Genomic DNA, 20,478 nt, shown 5'->3' with positions numbered 1-20,478 from the left:
TGCCTGCCATCCTGATCGCCCCCTAACCACTCTCCTGCCGGCCTGATTGCTCCTAACTGCCCTCCCCGGCCAGCCCAATCGCCCCCAACTGCCCTCCCCTGCTGGCCTGATCGTCCACAACTGCCCTCCCCTGCCACGACCAGCCTCCTCTGCACAAGGTGGCAGAGACGCTAGGACCAGCCTCCTCCACGCCGCAGGACCCCCAGGCCTCACTGTGCGGAGCGGCTGCCAGGCCCCACCTCTGCTGTGCACGTGGCCATCTTGTGGTGGCCATCTTGTGGCGGCGGCCTGCACAAGGGCCACCTAGGCTTTTATTAGTATAGATATCATATGCTATATCAATTTTCCAATTTTTAATAGAAATTTGTTTTTGTATAATAGAGACCACAGGGAACAATTAAATTATTTTAACACCCTAGTATTTGACAGGTAAGAATCATAGTGCCTAAGATGTGTGTTCAGATCTAGACTTGGCCAATTACTAGGATATAAACTCAGGCAAGGTACATAATTTTCTGTACCTCAGAACTCATTTCTGTAAATAATGTAGCATCTTCCCTATAAGGTTTTTCTGAATATTGAATTGTAAACCCAGCACTGTCCTCACTCCCCATTTTCATTGTCTTCATTCTCATCTACCTTGTAGCCATACAGGAAAATTTTTCTGGTAGCTCTTTCTGGGGTGTAGCAGGGGAGTTAAAAGTGTACCCTCAATCCTTATACATTAACACTAGAAGTATAGCTTGTTAACAGTTTCTATGGAGAGCATTTTGAAAATATCTATCAAAATTACAACTATATTTACTCTCCAACCTATAAAATCCCACTTCTGGAAATTGTTCCTACAAATATAGCTGAAGACATAGAAATAATATGTGTGTTGGGTAATTTGCTGTGGCATTGGCTGTAAAGACAAAGGTTAGGAAGCAACCTAGTTTCTATCTAAGTAAACTATGTACAGTACATTCACAAAATGGAATGCTCTGTTAAAAAGAAAAGGAAGGGAGGGAGGGAGGAAATGAGAAGGTTCTCTATGTATTACATTGGAAGATTTCCAAGGTCTATTGCTCAGTTCAAAGGGGATAAAAAAAAATAAGGCAGAAACAGTGTCAAACATGGGTGAATTTTTGCATTTCTATCTCCATGTATTTGCATAGACAAACTAGGGAAGAGAGGAAACAGTTGGTTGGAAGCAAGACTTGTATGTGAATACCATTTGATATCATTTGGGTTTTTGAACTATTTGAATGTTTACTCAAACTGAAAATTGAAGTAATCAAAAGGAGCAGGTGCTCTAAAGACAGTGTGACTTAATTCCAGTCCCAGCTCTGCTGTCTATTACCTGTGTATCTTGAGCATATGGCTTAAGCTCTCTGGGCCTCACCTGGTAAATGGTTATAACCTATCAGAGTTCTATCTTTGTGGGACTGTGATAAGGATTTTATGATTTGATACATGTAAAATATTTAGAACAATGCATGCCAAATAGTAAAAATGATAGCTATTGGGATTATCATTTCGGAGTATCCAAAACTGGATTCATTTCCTTTGCTTCACCCAAACCTGGGTCCCTGTCATGATCCTAACTTCATAGAGAGGCAGTACAAATTTCTCGGGCATATATATATAGATAGATGTAGTGGAGTTACTATTAATCTTTTCTTTTTCCTTCCTTTACCTTCAACTTGAAATTGGTCTCAAGTCTTAATTCTGCTCCTACTAATTTCTGGCATTTATCCAAATACTTCTGACCTTGCTCAGACAACTAGGATGTGAACTTTGATGAAAGGTATTCATTCCCCATCTTTATAGCAAAACTCAGCAACAACCCTGTTGCTTAATACATATTTTGTTGAGTTAAATTAAATTTTCAAAACTGAATGTGTTTCCATGTTAGCTGACATTAGAAAAGTACACTACCCTGCTGTTTTAATAAGAGGTATTTTTATGTATTCCTACCTTAGAGAATTTGTTCAGTTTAAGTTCAGTTTAACTGTGTAATTTTATGTTGTAAAAGATGACTATGGTAAACTTTTCTTCAAATTGTGCGTTATTTAATGTGCTGTTGGAACATCGCACAAAAGAATGATTTTGTGCAACAGGTGCATCTTTGCAGTTGCATGGTTTCTTTTCAACAGTGATGGAAATGGATTTTATTTTAGTAAAACGAAATCTGACAAAATTAGGGGAACATAACCACATGTTAAGTTATTGTTTCTGTAGGGTAATTTTTGCTTTAAAAAGTTTCGTTTTAGATGTCAGTTACTGTCTCAAATGAATCTGTATGAGAACCATTATCTCACAGAATTATGTCTAGAGGGAATAGTTAACATTGCTTTAAGTGTGATTCAAAAAACCCAAGATATAGTGATTATTTCTTTCCCAGTAGGACTAAAGTGGCATGCACGTTTCATCATTTTATTTCCTTTTCTTTTTGTTGTTAATCCTCACTGGAGGATTTTTTCCCCCATTGATTTTAGGGAGAGTAGAAGGGAGGGGGAGAGGAGAGAGAAACAATGATACAAGAGAGCCACATAAATTGATTGCCTCCCACATTCGTCCCAGCCAGGGCGGGGATCCTGCAACCCAGGTACATGTCCTTGACTTGTATCAGACCCACAATCCTTTGGTTCATGGGCCAACACTCTAACCACTGAGAAACACCACCAGGGCTCATTTTATTTTTTACATCTGATTTCAAAAGGTCATGGTTTCTTGTAGACACACTTACTGCTAACAGGGCCAGACATGCAGGCAGTGGTGTAGAGCAATTGTTTTCAAACAGTGTGCATCAGAATCACCTGAAAGGTATGTTAAAATGCATATTCCTGGGCTCCACCTCTAGCTCCTGACTCACATCTCAAATATGCCCCCCAGTTTTTGTTTCTCTAAGTTCCCAAGTGATACTCTCATCCAGGGACCATGATTTCAGAACCACTTTTATAAAGGCTCTGAATGTGCATCTCTTCTCATATCTGAGTTCCATGACATCATGCTTGATGTTGGCCTTGAAATCAGCCATGTGGAGAGTATTTCCACCACAGAAATCCCTAAACATCCAGGCTCTTTTTCTTGTTTCAGAGAGCTAGTCATTGACATTCGCCAACATTAGATCCCTGCTGTCTAAGGGATCCAATCAGCAGAGATGACATGAACTGCCTAACGAGTGAATGAATGTAGAATATCACACGTAGCCTAATTTTTAAACTGCTTAGAGAATAGCATCAAAAGGGAATTGGCAATAGTGCCATGAATGAATGAGTGAATGAACAAATTAGTAAATGAATGAATTAGTGAATGAATGAATGAATGAATGACAGCCTAAACTTAAAACTACCATCAGCAGTAATCCCTTGGACAGAAATGGAGTAATTCATTTTTCTCTCAAGCAGGCTGATAATTTATTGCCTTTCACAGTGACTGTTGTCATCTAGATAGAAACTTTAAACATTTTAATAAAAATGGCATGCCTTGTTTTTTAGATTCAAATTAATGTCATTTTCCAAACCAGACAGCTTCTTTGAAAACATGGTCAACGATTTAAAATCTAGGAAAACAAATAAATAGCTCACAGAAGCGCAGGATTGTACCATGCATTAATTGGCTTCAGTAGTTAAGGAATGCATACACTTTCAGGGGAATTTCCCCTCCGGCTTTTAGGCTTGGTTCAGTGCACAGCCTCTGAGTTAGGCAACTTACTGGCTTGGCTTAAAAAAATATAATAATAATAATAATAATAATAAATTGGTTCTCATTGGAGAAACAGAATCAATATGCTCTTCTCGTTTCCAAGATAAAACTCGGCCCTTCTCGATATAACATGGGGGAAGACACCACTTTTTACCAACTTTATAACTTTGAACAGGTTACTGCACCTCTGTGTACTTACATTTTCTCATTTGAGCAATTGGAATTAGATCTGTTTTTCATGTGTGATTGGGAGAATTGTAAGTAATGAGTGCAAAGCTCCTAGTATAGTGATAGACACACAGTAGGTGCACAATGATTGGTAATGATTGTGGTTTATGGATGCTCTTCATGCTCAGTATCCAGATGCTAAAGAATAAATACCCAAGTGCAAATGTTATTGTCTTACATGGGGCTCTGACTGAAGGCAGAATTCACTTTCTATTTTAGTGCATTTTAATTAGATAATTTGCCTCTGAAGTACTGAGTAAAATATAGCTTTACTTGATAAACTCATTATTTTATAAAATGTCCCTGTGAAAACTCTTATGCATATCCATAAATACCTTGATCCCATTTGGCCCGGACATTCCTTTTGATTTAAACAGATAGGCAGGGAAATTTTTATTACCCTCCCACCATACAGTTGACGTATCTTCAGCCAAGAGATATCAAAATGAGGTGACCAGTTGAATTTGTCTGTTTTTTTATTCCTATTTAATTGCACAGAATGTGCCAACAGATACTTTAAATTTTTAAAGCAAAAAGCTGGACCTTGCATAAGCCAAATGAACTATTTATCTTTATTCAGTTACTGAAATAACTCAAGATTTATGGGGGAGATAGAAATATGAAAGTCACTGTTAATGTGTCCTACATAAATTAGGAAAATCTGAGACAGGTTAGAGCCTCTCTTCTCTTAAGCCCCAAGTTCTTAAACTCTTTTTCTGTAGCAGACCACAAGACACAGTTGAGTAACTGCTTTGTTTTCATACATCCATTTAGGAATTCAAAAATAGAAAACGTCAGGTAACAGATGAGTATAGCAAAACGGAATTACATAATAATGGTAATAAATGCAATTTATGTTCCCAGTGGAAAGGCTCGATGTTAAGTGGTTCACTTGTGACTTCTGTGAGTCATCAGATATATAGTTCCCGAGGGGGCAGTGAGAGAGTTTATCAATACTTGTCAGAACGCAGAGGGACCTGTGCATTTCAAGTGGGTAGGTAGGAGATGACCGTGATAGATGGTAAAATCGATGATGGCTGTTTTATTGTGTAACAACTGCTGTGTCGGACACTGCCTTATTTTAAAAGGGCATTCCTGATCCTTCCACAGTTTATGGTATGCTTTACAGGACAGCGTGAAACACCAGTTTAGAATACTCTTAGCTCTCACATATCCCCCCCCAGGCCCCATCCCCACAATGCCACCTTAGAAAACAAAGAATCTAAAAATATTAGGATATACTAGTATTCCCAGAAGTGGGATCACTGAGCAAAATGAATTGACCAACAAAATAAGACCCAAAGAATGGAGGCATAGAACAGACTGACATACCTCAATGTGCGGTTGGGGGGACAAGAAGAGATAAACCAAAGAACTTATATACTAATAGGCATAGCCCATGGACACGGGCAATAGGGTAGTGAAGATCTGGGGTTGTTAGGGGCTGGGAGGAGGGAGGGAAGGGAAGAAGAGGGGGAAATATCTATAATACTATCAACAATAAACATATATTAAAATAAAAATATTAAATTCACAACACATATCTGTTAAAAGGCCAGAGTGTGGCCTTCATCGGAAAAAAAATGGAATTCAGCTCAGTGATAACTCTTGCCAAGTTCTGGAATGATCAGCTTTGACACAAAGCTTTTGGGAGGAGAGAAACATGGTCAGTCTGAATTTTATAATTGGGAAAATTGAATCCAAATCCAGGTTTTATGTCTATACACTTCAGATGCCTTCTCATAGCCTTCAGACTCTCATGATAAGATTATGGCATATTTTTTTTTACAATTCTTGATTTTTAGTAAATGTACAAGTTGTGCAATCATCATATGAGGTCGTTTTCCATAGAACTTTATTCCTGGGCTATTTGGGAGAGAAATCACCTATACACGTTGATTGTATAGTACTAGGTACTCTTTATGTGTGTTGTCTTTTCTTTGTAAAAGTGACGCATAATAATTAGAAGCACACACTCTAGAACCCGACAACCTGGCTTCAAATTCGTTTGGCCACAGGCTGTGCCACCTTGAATACCCTAGGTGCCCAAGCCTTAGAGTTGTTATGAGTATCAAATGAGTCAATACATGTAAAGTTCTTAGGGCAGAACCTGGCTCATAGTATGTGCTATGTATTTCTTTGGTCTTATTAATCACATTTCCCTGATGAGGAAGGAAAGCAGAGGAAAACTACCTGTGTCACAAACCCAGTGTCACAAACCTAATGAGACCGAGGACAAGCTGAACAAGGTTTATCTCCCAGCATTGTCCTTCAGGATATGGCCCCTGAAAAATCAGATATTTTAAATAAAGTGCATTGTTTAGATGTCCTTCCTGAAGATTGCTTGAAGTCTCTAGACCAGTGATGGTGAACCTATGACACGCGTGTCAGAGGTGACACGCGAACTCATTTTTTTGGTTGATTTTTCTTTGCTAAATGATTTAAATATTAAAGGGCCAGAAGGTTGAGAACCACTGTCTAAGGCAGTGATGGCGAACCTATGACACGCTTGTCAGAGGTGACACGCGAACTCATTTTTTTGGTTGATTTTTCTTTGTTAAATGGCATTTAAATATATAAAATAAATATCAAAAATATAAGTCTTTGTTTTACTATGGTTGCAAATATCAAAAAATTTCTATATGTGACACGGCACCAGAGTTAAGTTAGGGTTTTTCAAAATGCTGACACGCCGAGCTCAAAAGGTTCGCCATCACTGCTCTAGACTATGTGTAACTATAATCCCATTAGTATTATTAAAAAACTATATATGTTATGCCTAATACAACTCCCTCACATTTTATTTACGTAACATATATTTATTGAGCATCTACTATATACCAGACACTATACTGGATACATTAAAGAGTAAAGAAATAAGTAATACATGGCTCCTGCTTTAAGGTTGCATACTCAGTTGTACTGTAGCAAACACCACCATTGATGATGACAAGCCTCGATTGATTGTCTAAAACCCATGTGACCCAGAACCCATTCCCCAGTACATAGGGCTTATTTTTACAATTGTAAAGAAAAGGGAGAGGAGCGTTATTAATACCTATGGCTTAATTAAGGTCAGTGTTCATAAAACATTGATAGAAAACCATTTTGAGAGTTGCATATGATCACAAAGAAAAAAGTGATTGACCACTACTTTTTCTATGTATATCTTTATTTTAATGTTTTACTTAAAACTTTTAGTAACTTGAACAAGATATGCCCCCAAACAAACTACTGTGTTTTTGCCAGTCTTTTAATCTTACAATTATTATTAAAAATGAAACTGGACTAGTTTCTTTCTGAAGAAAACTCTGACATAGCATGGCATTATTTATGTACTGATACTAGAGGCCCAGTGCACAAAATTCATGCAGGGAGGGGGGGGAGTGTCCCTCAACCCGGCCTGCACCCTCTCCAATCTGGTACCCCTCAGGGGATGTCCAACTGTCGCTTTAGGTCAGATCCCTCAGGCAGTCAGACATCCCTCTCACAATCTGGGACCACTGGCTCCTAACCGCTCATCTGCCTGCCTGCCTGATTGCCCCTAACCACTCCTGCCTGCCAGCCTGATCACCCCCTAACCGCTCTCCTGCTGGCCTGATAGACACCTAACTGCTCCCCTGCTGGCCTGATCGCCCCCAACTGCCCTCCCCTGCTGGCCAGGTTGCCCCCAACTGCCCTGTCCCGTCCTGCTGGCCTGATCTTGCCCCCAACTGCCCCCCCCCGCTGGCCTGGTCGTGCCCCCAACTGCCCTGTCCTACTGACCTGGTCGCCCCCAACTGCCCTCCCCTGCTGGCCTGGTCACCCCAATGGCCCTCCCCTGTTGACCTGGTCACCCCCAACAGCCCTCCATTGCTGGCCTGATCTCACCCCTAAATGCCCTCCCCTGCTGGCCTAGTCACCCCCAACTGCCCTCCCCTGCTGTCCTGGTCACCCCAATGGCCCTCCCCTGTTGGCCTGGTCACCCCCAACAGCCCTCCATTGCTGGCCTGATCTCACCCCTAAATGCCCTCCCCTGCTGGCCTAGTCACCCCCAACTGCCCTCCCCTGCTGTCCTGGTCACCCCAATGGCCCTCCCCTGTTGGCCTGGTCACCCCCAACAGCCCTCCATTGCCGGCCTGATCTCACCCATAAATGCCCTCCCCTGCTGGCCTGGTCGCCCCCAACTGCCCTCCCCTGCCGGCCTGATCGCCCTTAACCCCCTGTGAGCCTGATCTCGCCCCTAACTGCTCTGCCCTGCCAGCCTGATCTCACCCCCAAATGCCCTCCCCTGCTGGCCTAGTCACCCCCAACTGCCCTCCCCTGCTGTCCTGGTCACCCCAATGGCCCTCCCCTGTTGGCCTGGTCACCCCCAACAGCCCTCCATTGCCGGCCTGATCTCACCCATAAATGCCCTCCCCTGCTGGCCTGGTCGCCCCCAACTGCCCTCCCCTGCCGGCCTGATCGCCCCTAACCCCCTGTGAGCCTGATCTCACCCCTAACTCTGCCCTGCTGCCAGCCTGATCTCACCCCTAACTGCCTCTGCCTCGGCCCCCACCACCATGGCTTTGTCCAGAAGAAAGTTGGACATCTGGAAGATGGCCAGCTGACCCGGTCTAATTAGTATATTACCCTTTTATTAGTCTAGACGATACTAATATCTAACATTTAACTTTGTTCTTTCCATATGCTGGATGCTTTGCTCTGCATTAAAAAAAAATCATTCTCTATAGACCTCCCATTAATTATAAGAGGAATAAATATTTACTAACATTTACTGAAGAGAACACTGAAATTCATTGGCAATTAAGTAACTTATCTAAAGTCAAAAATTTAATAAATTCAAGACCTGGATTTAAATCCAGGTTTACCTGACATCAAAATCTGTATGCTTAACCACTAGTTGATATTTCTACTCAGCATATCCCCTTAGAAAACCATCATATTTAAGACCACTAAGAGTTGCAATGCAAATTTATTTAGAAAACAATGTCCTTGTATAGCGTTTTTAAATGTTGATTTTAGTGGGATAATAAATGTGTAGAAGGCAAAAATATTGATTTTTATATCTAACATTTTTGAAAGATGACATTTGAGACAGGTTATCAAAGATCCCTGCACACAGGGGCTCCTTTAACCACTTAAAATAGAGAACTTCAGGTGTTTTCACAGTTCTGCAAAATGCTTTATATTGTTGTCAAATCACAAAATCTATTTTATGCAGGAAAAAAAAGGAAAAGATTAGACTTCTGTGGTGAGAAGCATTGAGCAGAAATGTCAATACATTCTTCTGTTATTTCCCAGGCTTGACCTGTTAGCAAATCTAAATATCAGCTCCTGGGAATTTAAGGAAACACCTTGTGTAGAGAATATTCGGTATTCACAATCTCTCTAACATATGCTCTGATATTTCCATTTTTGAGCCTTTTAAAAAAGTCTTTGCAGTCAAAACACTATTATATTAATTCTGTAATATTCACTATTTACTTTTGGGCCCAATTTGCATTATGCCCTCTTTTGCATCTATACTGAAAGGTGAGTATCTTCCCAACATGCACTGTGTCTTGATCCTGTTTTCTTCATGGGTCCTGTTCTCATCTTTGCTGACTGCAGCACTCCTGTGAGATGTACAGCCCCACTTCACAGCCACACAGCACCTACGTACTGATCGCACCCAAGTTCACCCTATTCCCAATCCTCACGGTTCATTGACCTCAGTTTTTAACCATTTTGTGACTTTTCATAAGCCCCCTCAAACTTTTTTGAATAATTGCTGGACCCAGCCCTACAAAGTTATAGAAGAGACACTGAAGAACCACTGACAGCACTAGACTCCTAGATACAACTATGTTACACTTTCTGTTTAATCTGCATTCCCTCCTCTTCACTAAACTTAGATTTCTTCCCAGGAGTATCATTTGATGGGTGGCCTTCTGAAAACTGCAAAGAAAGTAAGAGTATATCATCAATTAACACATTTTAAAAAGTGCAGCCCAGTCAGTGTGGCTCAGTGGTTGAGCATTGATCTATGAACCAAGAGGTCACTGGTTCAATTCCTAGTCAGGGCACATGTCCAGGTTGTGGGCTTGATCCCCAGTAGGGGGCGTGCAGGAGGCTGCTGATCAATGATTCTCTCTCATCATTGATGTTTCTCTCTCTCTATCCCTCTCACTTCCCCTCTCTCTAACGATCAATATAATCATTTTTTTAAAGTACAGTGATCCTACCACCGTGGTTCTTCCTGTATTCATGTGTATGTTTGATTCTTATGTCTTACGTGCAGATTGAAGAAAGCAGAGGCAATTATCTCCTAACATTAGCGTATGTAGGAGGTATTTGATGCAGGTGTAGGTTCCTTGTCTTGTAAATGGAACTTTCGTGGCATTTTAAAGCAAATACATCAAGGGTCTTTTTAATTTCTATATATTAGGAGAAAATGACTGGATAAGGATAAAATGTACTCATCTCCACTTCTCCCAATGGAAGAACAAGCTTCTATCTTTCCTAGTAATAGAAATGTTATCACCTTGAACATATATTTTATTTTTAAATCAACCAATGTTTTTTATCTTTATTCATGTTAGATAGGAGTATGTTCTCCCAAGAAGTGCTTATTGGATTTGTGTTGTAACTTCTTTTCTTTAATATGAAGAACATGGAGGCACCATCTAAGTTTTGTTTTTGTTTGTTTGTGTGTAGCGTGGAGACGATCAATGATGGAAACTTTCACATTGTGGAGCTACTTGCCCTGGACCAGAGTCTCTCCCTCTCCGTGGATGGAGGGAGCCCCAAAATCATCACCAACTTGTCAAAGCAGTCCACTCTGAATTTTGACTCCCCGCTCTATGTAGGAGGTAAGCACTCTTCCAAATCCAGTGGGTTTTGATATGTGATTGTCATCAAAGCCTGATTCTGAAGTTTGTTGGTGCCTGGTCCCATGGTCATTGACCATTACTGCTCCATCCCTGAAAGACAACAAGGATAGAAAAGGAAGAGCCCAAATAAGCTGTTAAGGGACCATTTGTAATCCCAGCTCTAGTTTTAACTAAATGGGTCGTTGGGGTGGAGAAGAACATTGGTATTTCTTTGTGTCTATCACATGCTAGGTGATTTACACACTATAGAAATTCATCTTATTATTTAATCTGGTCTATGGAAAAAGGAAGTGGTGAGAGGATAAATCAGACAATGAAAAAAAGACAAAACAGGTTTGATGCACACTGTGGAGTGCATGACCTCACCGCAGGTCCCTTGAGGAGGTGAACATATTACCATGCTGGAATGTCTGGGCCACCAATGGCTAACTCATCAGATGACAGGATAATTACTAATGAAATTGAATGAATTAATGAATGAGTGAATGAATGAATGAATAAGTGAATGAGTTAAATGTACAAATTGCATTGGGGTAATAGAAAGTATTTTTGTTTAGCTCTGACCTTAATGTGGGTGAACAAGAGAAAGGATTGGGAAGGCAGATGATTCAGGCTTAGAGGGATAAAGACTCTGGACTTTATTTTAAGCAAGAAGAAGTCAGATGAGTAAATAGATGAGGAAGGAAGTATCCGCAAAATTCAGAAGGAGTTCAGAGGAGAGGATCCACAAAAGAGAGAGCATCCACTCTTAATCACATTGGATTGAGTGAGGTAGCTTGACTGATAAAATTAACTTACAGATAAATAAGCTAAGCTTTTCAACAGGTCAATGTAACTGATTTCTTCACCATGACAGGTAATTTCACGAAGTTCGCCTCATTCCTTTCAAAATAGTAGTAACCGTTGGCTGCTGCACAATGTCCTCAACCCCTCAAACCCTTCCTGGACAGCTTTGTTTGGAATTGTGCTGAATATCCAGAACACTTTTGTTTTCAATAATTTCTGCAATAGAAAATCTTAGCACTTATATAGAAAGTTAAAAGTCTTTGGTTCCATTCTGTAAATATTTATTGAGCATCTCCCATGTTCTGAAAACTAAGTTATTACATTTGTCAGAGATCTGGAGTTGAGAAAGAATCTCTTCTGTGCCCACAGGTGTGGGGAAGGCAGGCACATTTTCAAGTAATCAAATGTCTCACCTGTTAAGTCTGTGCAGCAAGTTGACTGATGTAGTTGCTTCATGGGAATCACAACTATGAGGTTCATTAAAAGACAGAGCCTTCCCTTTGGCCTGGACTACAGTTAATAGCTGTTGCCTTGGGATGGACAAGGCAAGTCACAGAGGTACCTGAGATGGGAGAGAAATCATATTTACTAAGCACATGCTATGTGCCCAACACAATGCTTCTCTGACAGTCTTATTCCTCAGAGACTTTAGGAAGTGCAAGGGTAATTCAGATGAAAGAAATACAAGGCGATGGTAGAACCGCAGCCCTGAATGCTCCATGGCCAAGGCAGGAGGACCGGGTTAGCCAAGAAGAGCCAGGGTAAACAAGCTGTCCTCTCTCTCCCGGTTTGAAAATAGGGACACACCTCAAAGATGACACCATGCCTTGGGCCCTGTGCAGGAACACTGTCTATCAAAAGAGGGAGGCAGCTTTACCTTCCCTTGGGTCACCAGTTACCCATGATATAGACCTTGCTCCATACAAAACAGTCTAATCTTTATGCTCTTCTGTATAATAATCAATCAGAACATGTAGCATTGTTTGATGGGATTAAAAAACAATAGTTAAGACCTGCACATAAAGACCCCTCCATTATGTCACAGTCTCCTAATGCCACAGAGGACATCAGCTTTGACACTTGATCCCTTTTGTTGTCATTTTAAAATATGTAGAGTTTATTAAGGCTAAAACTGTCTACTAAGTTATCGGTTGACTGATAGATTGATTGACCTCCAGCTATAGCCCATGGCTTGGAAGAAAGGCTAAAACAACACAGGGATCTACTTCTGCTTATCATTTAAGACCTAGTTCCCTAGTCAGAACTGTGGCAGGTGTGCGAAAGGTTGACTCAGAATACTTCTTCATTGTATCATGTCCTATTGAAAGTAAATACATGTGTGATGGATCAGTGTTTACAATTTACTATGATCAAAGCTGGACTTTTTACAGCTGTTAGCTTTGGGAATAAAAGGAACACACTTCCCAATTGTCCCTGCTGAGGAACATCACCAGTCAGTAATTTAACCTTGACCCATGCACATATGGACATTAAAATCCACACATATGTGATGGACAGATAAGAGTAAATTAAAAGAACTTACTCCAGAGCAAGGAATTTCCTGTCATGGTCCTCTCCTGGAAATGGCAGGCTTCATCCTTCTGACCCGGCTCTACACTGCCGCCCAGTCTCCAAGGCCAGATGGACATAGACTAAAAGCCTGAACTCATGGAACTTCAAAGCCAAGTGCATAGTTCAGGACCCATCAAAGTGTGATGGGGAACCACCTATTTCAGAATCACCTGAGTTGCAGGTTAACACTTAAATCCCTGCATGACACACCTTCCTGCTGAGTCAGAATCTCAGGGCGGGGAGAGGAGGGGGTCAGGGCACCGCCTTCTGGGCATGCGCTTCTGGTGGTTCTTATGTAGGACCAGCGTGGAAACAACTGTTTTAGTCCATCCATTCATGTTATAGATGAGAAAACCAAGCCCTAGACCGGCCCAAATGCACCCAGAACCAACAATAAAGACTTCGACCTCTAGCCTTGTGATGCTGTGCACTTAGCTGTCTGACTCTGGCTCCTTTGAATGGGAAACATGATGATGCCATGAGGCAGGGCCCAGGGAGTACTCAGGTTCTTGGTCTTTGTAACCATTGAACCCCCTAGAAAGTGAGAGCCAGGGCTTTCCCCTCGTGAACCCTCCAGCCAGAAGCTCAGAGTCCAGGCACAAGGAGGACATGAACAGCCAGCGGGAAATCAACTTCTCTGCGAGCCTCCACCGTCCTCCCCTTCTCCCACCGCGACCTGGACAGTTGCCTCCTGTAGGATCTCATCCAGGAGCTATTTCGGGGTCTGGCTTAGGCCGTGGAAAGATTCCTCAGTGTTGCCAAATGTGGGTTACTCCATGACTGTCACTAGTGGAATGAATATATACAGAGATTGCTAATTCTGTGTTTGGAGGAATTTCTTTTGTATTTCCGATGTCTTGGAATAGGATGGTTTCCCTCCCAATTAGCAAGAAAAACAATGATGTGAATGAGGTGCTGTCCTGACAGGAAGCATGGCGAGTGTCTGAGGCCCTGGCATCCACGGCTGTGCTCCGGATGTTACCAGCGGTGACCTGGATTAGTTGCTAGCTTAGAATTTGGCAGGATCAGGGTCACAGTCACTGTGAACCCCCAGCTCTCACCCTCTGAATCCGGATGGACTGAACTGTGATGAGAGATTGCAGAGGTTCATCTCATCGGCCTGACTCGAACTCAGTCCTGCTGGGTGACATTGAGTAGACCCTTGGGCCTTGGGCCTTTTGTCTTTAAGAGGCAGGATTAGTCAGAGATTACTAACCTTGCTTTGTGGAACTCTAGGCTTCTAGGGGGTGTGTCCAGGTAGAGGGGTTGAGTGTGGAGACCGGAGAGAGCACTACCCCCACCCGCTTCCCAATCCTGCCTTTTGGGAACAGTAGCTCAGCTTTTATGTTTTATATATGTATGCCTTCATGTCAGGTTTGGTTTGAAACAAATATTAAAAATTAAAGATTGTCCATCAGTGAACTAGGTCCTTTCTCTAGTTGTACATTAAAATTGCCCAGAGTATTTTCTTTAAAAAGAGAAGCAGAGAACACACATCTCACCCAGCTGGTATGGCTCAGTGGTTGAGTTGTAAACCTATGAACCAGGAGGTCATGGTTCAATTCCCAGTCAGGGTACATGCCCGGGTTGCAGGCTCCACCCCCAGTGTGGAGCATGCAGGATGCAGCTGATCAGTGATTCTCTCTCATTGTTGATGTTTCTATCTCTCTCCCTCTCTCTTCCTCTCTGAAATCAATAAAAATATATTTTTTTAAAAAAAGAAAAAAGAAACACACCTCTTCTCTCTCCCCTCCCTGCCCTTAAAATCAGATCAAGGAGGTCTGGGCTGAGGTCCCAAGCAACAGTATTTCTTCAAAGAGCCCATGGGATTCCCAAGTGCATCCAGGTTGAGACCACAGGACCGGATGCCCATGCCATCAGTTTTTCCTATAGGCGTGTCCCACACACTGCCACCCTGCGGGAGAGCTAAGAGCATCTGGGTGGTAAATGGCTGAGGAGTCCCCAAAGAGCCTCACCTCTGACCTGCTGTCCCTCCCCAGGCATGCCCGGGAAAAACAACAACGTGGCTGCCGCCCTGCGCCAGGCCCCCGGGCAGAATGGCACCAGTTTCCACGGCTGCATCCGCAACCTCTACATCAACAGCGAGCTGCAGGACTTCCGCAAGGTACCCATGCAAACGGGCATTCTGCCCGGCTGTGAGCCGTGCCACAAGAAGGTGTGCGCCCACGGCACGTGCCAGGCCAGCAGCCAGTCTGGCTTTACCTGCGAGTGTGAGGAAGGATGGACCGGGCCCCTCTGTGACCAGAGGACCAATGACCCCTGTCTTGGAAATAAGTAAGTTCGGGCTACTTGTTAGTGAAACATGCATATGGCAATCCTCAAAGCCAACCCTAGGAAAGGGAGGGGAGGAGGAAGGGAGAGAGGGAGGGAGGGAGTCAGCTCCTTAAACTCTCTCCTTCTTATTTCCTCCATCCTCCTCCTCTCTGCTCATGCATCGTCATTCCTGCCTTCCTCCTCTATGCAGATGCGTGCATGGCACCTGCCTGCCCATCAACGCCTTCTCCTACAGCTGTAAGTGCCTGGAGGGCCACGGGGGTGTCCTGTGTGATGAAGAGGAGGACCTGTTTAACCCCTGCCAGGCCATCAAGTGTAAGCACGGGAAATGCAGGCTGTCGGGCCTGGGGCAGCCCTACTGCGAGTGCAGCAGCGGATACACCGGGGACAGCTGTGACCGAGGTAAGCCAACCAGCTGGGCACCTCCGCGTCTTAGAAAAGCAAGAGGGCCTTGTCTTTGAAAAGAGAGAGAAAGGGAGACAATGGGAGTGAGCCAGAGAGGGGGGAGTGAGAGCAGGAAGGCCAGGACTTGTAGTTGCTGCTGATGATTGATGTCCCAGTGTCATGAAGGCAGGCAGCAGACATGAAAAAGCTGTCCTAACCTTCTGCATCAAGATTGTACCCGCCTCAGCTGTCTGCTCCCATGCTGATCTGCTGTGAAACCCCTCCCTTCTGCCTTATGTAGAAGCCCACCTAACTGGACTCCTTTCTTACCTTTATCCGATGTTCTCACCCAAATATATTTGAGTTTGTCTCCTGGCACAAAGAGGGAGCTAATAAAGAGGCTCTAGCTTGAGGATAAAATCACCTCTGTCATTAGAATCAAAATGGTTTATCCCAGCGCATTATGCAGGTGCGAGGGATGGGGCGGGGCTGAGGTGCTGGCCGCCTCTCTCCTCCCTCGTGTCTGTGGGACCAGCTCGCCCTGGCCTCCAGCTGGCCCAGATGCTGCTGAGTGTATCAGAGGGACCAGACCAGGGGAAGGTGCCCACGGAAGCTCTGAGCAGATGGCTCCTTTTGAACTCGTTCCTACCAGGGTAATTTATGAAGTCCGTGGAATGTTCTTTGTATCAAGTAACAGACTGAATGATGTTAAACCCCAGGTCTAATAAATTAAACCGCATACTCTCGGAAACGTCTCCCTACGGTAAACAGATCCAGCTGCTGGGAGTGTAAAAACAGAAGAGGTGCATTTTTGCCATAAAAGGGTTAGGGACCCAATTTTCTTGTCAGTCCAGTGGCCATAGTAGTTACAGCTCACACTGACAATATTCACTGAAAATAAAGGCCCCAAAGAAGCATTTTTTTCAAAGAACAGTAGGCCAAGCCACCAGTCCCTATATGCCCTATAACTGACAATAGCAGGAAGGGACAGGAAGGAGAGGCGCCCCCTGCTGGCTCCAGGGCGGATTCGCACTCCCTCTGCATGACTCACAGCTTGTGCTCTGTGTTCTTCCCTAGAAGTCTCCTGCCAAGGGGAGCGGATCAGAGATTATTACCAAAAACAGCAGGGCTACGCCGCTTGCCAGACAACCAAGAAGGTGTCCCGGCTGGAGTGCAGAGGCGGGTGCGCGGGGGGCCAGTGCTGCGGACCCCTGCGGAGCAAGCGGCGGAAATACTCCTTCGAATGCACTGACGGGTCGTCCTTCGTGGAGGAGGTCGAGAAGGTGGTCAAGTGCGGCTGCAGCAGGTGCGCCTCCTAACCGCCTCCCGGGGCTGCTGTCTTGGCAGATGCTGTCTCCTGCTTGGCCACGCTGGACTCGCGAATGCTTCCTAGTGGAAATATTTGAAATATATTGTAAGATACAGAACAGACTTATTTTTATTATGAGAATAAAGACTTTTTTTCCCTGCATTTGGAAGAGAAAAAAAAAAAAGAAATGCGTGAACCACAGCTTCCCCGACGCCGGAGAAGTGGGAAGGGAGGTCACCCAGAGGCATTGGAACAGCGATGGGGACGAAGCACATACCCAGGGAGCCAACCGCGAGCCTGAACTTGAACTTGGCCCGAGCACAGGCCCGTGAGCCCGCATCTGAGTCACTGCGGCCCACGGGGACCAAGCACATGTGTGAGTGAGGATGCAAGGAGGAGGGATGGAGCCCAGGAGTCGCAGATAGGACACATGGATGAGAAATATTTTGTGCAAAATTTAGAGGCCCCGGGAGACCTGGGTCCCACTCGTGAGAGACAGGATGGGGGTGCTAACATGTTATCGTGTTTTTATACAGGTCGGCATGCTAGCACAAGAAGCACACAAAAGTGTTTATCGACCGTTTTCCAGTATTAATTTTTTTGTAATATAAACGATAAAGGAGATGATAAAGAACCAATAGATTATTGATAAATAAATTAGTAATATGATTTTTTTTTTGTTTCTATGAGTTCTAAACAGCCCTATACAGTATTCCGTTTTCATGAGAAATATTTATTGTATCAAAGTACATTGTACTTAACATGTTAGGCCATCCTTTTGCTGTTTCTTGATGCTTTAATATATATTAATTTATAATTGTCCTGATATTTTTGTACATTTTTTCAAACTTAAAAATCAGGATCTTTTTGGCAATAGTACTAACATAGGGTGATATCTGGGGATAAAGATGTGTTGGTCTGTTGTTTACGTGGACATCTGACCACTGGTGTCACTGACCTACTGGCCTCACTCAGGACACCTGCAGAGCCTTGTAAAGTCTATGAGTGAGACAGTCCTTGTACAGAAAGTGGCCGCTGCAACTGTCCTCACAGAACAGAGAAGGCATGTAGCAATTGACACTAGGAAGTAGATCTGTTACAAATTAATACGTCCTTGACCCTTTTGGCCCTTTTGGGGAGTGGAGTGGCAAAAGAAAAGGCTGTAATGACAAGAACTGTGATTTTTTTCCCCAAAAACAATAAAGCTCCTTTATGACCCTAATATTCCCATGTTAACATGTTTGCTGCTAAATTATAATGTAGAATTGAGAGTGATTTATAGTGGACTGTGCTCTTCCCTCCTCAGAATCCCAGGGTACCCTGTAAAGATGCAGATGTTTCTTTCCAAAAGCTCTTTTTACAAAGACAATTAGATGTACATGTATCATTCGGATGTGCTCTGTCTTTCTCCAGACTAATATCAGTGACACTACTGATGTTTGTAAATTAAACAGATATTTACTGCATTAACAGCTTGGTGAATTTCTTAGAAATTGCACAGTGTTTAGAGTCCCGGCCCTAAGAATCCCTTAATCGTAGTGATTCAGAAAGAACAGAGAAGAGAACCTGTATTTTCTGTTGTCAGAAGTTGGCTTGCAGTTAGCATAGCGTCAAGTCTTGGGGACTTGGTAATGACCACATGGAAGAGAGGAGTAGAAGGACACATTCTATGCTAGCAGGAAAGGTGCCTATTCCAGTCAGAAGTTGGCTTGCAGTTAGCATAGCGTCAAGTCTGGGGACTTGGGAATGACCACATGGAAGAGAGGAGTAGAAGGACACATACACATTCTATGCTAGCAGGAAAGGTGCCTATTCTGTTCATTTCTCCCCCAAACAGTATAAGGTGTAACCTAAGGAAAGCACAAATGGTATTTTTTATTTTATTCTTTTTTCCTCAATTGGAACCAGATGGAAAACAATGAAACCAGGACTCCCTTTCTTCCAGGGCACTCTCAGGAGGACTTAGTAATGGCAAGGCCCATTCAGAACAGGGAAATAGCATCATCCTAAGAGGCTTTCTTGATTTTCCTGTAAAAATATCATGATCACCCATGTACACACACACACACACACACACACACACAGTCTCTCACAGACACAAATTGTTCAAACATGCACCCATTCTTGTTTTAAATGTCTACATTTTAATGATAGAAATACATAGTGATAGTAAAACATTTTTTTAATTTCCATCAGTTGCTTCTTCTTTTTTTTCCCCAAGAGTTGTGTATCATTCATTAAGCAAAGAGCATATAGGATAATGATATGGTTTAGATTTGTGTTCATAGGTATAGGCTATCTTAATAGCTACTGTTTTTTATATGCCAGGCACTATACCAAGGGCTTTCTCTGAGATACCTCATTCAACTCTCACTGCAAACCTATGTACAGGGTTGTCATGCTCCCCACTTTACACAGACATTAACAGCTCAGAACAGAGAAGCTGAAATCCTGTGTCCATGTGCCAGAGAGGCAGGCAGCAGCTCCATAACTACAACCCTCCACTAAGGTTCTTTTAACCCTTCGAGCCTCATTTCCAAAGCTCAGTTTTTCTCTCTCTTGATCATGTTGATTTAAGTAATCTAGATTAGAGACGTTTGTTTTGTCTTTTAAAGGAAAAACAAGAGACGTCTTAGTAGTTTCCAAACTGTATTCTTTCCTCTTTTCTGCTTATAAAAGCACAAAATAGAATTATGCTTGCCTGAGATTTGGGCTGAGTTAGCAAGTTTCCTAGGGGATTGTTTGCCCCATGATGGCACTACTTCCTCCACATGAGCCCTTCTTTGAGAAAATTCAATAGCCAAATAATTCCCAGCAAATGAGACAAATTAAAGGCAATAGTTCGCATTATAAAAGGCTCCTCACTTTGAAAGCCTTGACCATAAGATTACTTTAAGAAGGAAACGAACTATTCTAGAGAATTCCCAGCAGACTGCAACCGTTAAAAAACATTTTGCACATTACAGAATCAAAGCTACTGCACGGAATAATGTACATTTGTAATTTGCAAAGATGGAGTGATTAAACATCTTTAATGTGTTTACTTTTAAATTCTCACACTAGTGAGGCCCCATCAGGAAATGCCATGGATATTTGACATGTGTTCAATTTAAGATATGTTTATTAAATAACTATTTCAATCTTTCAGATTTCCTGAAATTATTTCTAAGCAAGAATAGACTAACCCTGGTTTTAAAATTGCTCTGAGCATTTTTTTTTGAAGGCTTGCTTTAGTTAGCAGCAATTCTTTCTGGAGAAATGGTTGAAAGAATTTGAAATTGATTCAGGACTTAAAGGTTTTAAGCCTTAGGGTATCATCTGCCTCATAGTGTGACCATTATTTCAAAATGAATGTTTGTG

At 42.8% G+C, this 20,478-nt stretch overlaps 1 protein-coding gene across 11 annotated transcripts in view; it reads left to right on the top strand.

The window, feature by feature from the left end:
- Window positions 1–18,592, top strand: part of SLIT2 (slit guidance ligand 2) — a 346,357-nt gene extending 327,765 nt beyond the window's left edge. For all 11 annotated transcript variants that reach the window (XM_014532277.1, XM_014532270.1, XM_014532275.1 and 8 more), the window contains 4 exons: window positions 10,597–10,751; window positions 15,131–15,425; window positions 15,616–15,827; window positions 16,887–18,592. In XM_014532277.1, coding sequence (XP_014387763.1) covers window positions 10,597–10,751; window positions 15,131–15,425; window positions 15,616–15,827; window positions 16,887–17,128 — 904 coding nt within the window. In that variant the 3' untranslated portion in view covers window positions 17,129–18,592. The remainder of the gene's footprint in view (window positions 1–10,596; window positions 10,752–15,130; window positions 15,426–15,615; window positions 15,828–16,886) is intronic.
- The last annotated feature ends 1,886 nt before the right edge of the window (window positions 18,593–20,478 follow it).

This window comes from Myotis brandtii, unplaced genomic scaffold, assembly GCF_000412655.1.
Source record: "Myotis brandtii unplaced genomic scaffold, ASM41265v1 scaffold869, whole genome shotgun sequence".
NCBI classification, from domain to species: Eukaryota; Metazoa; Chordata; class Mammalia; order Chiroptera; family Vespertilionidae; genus Myotis; species Myotis brandtii.
This window is presented reverse-complemented; position numbering and strand designations above follow the sequence as displayed.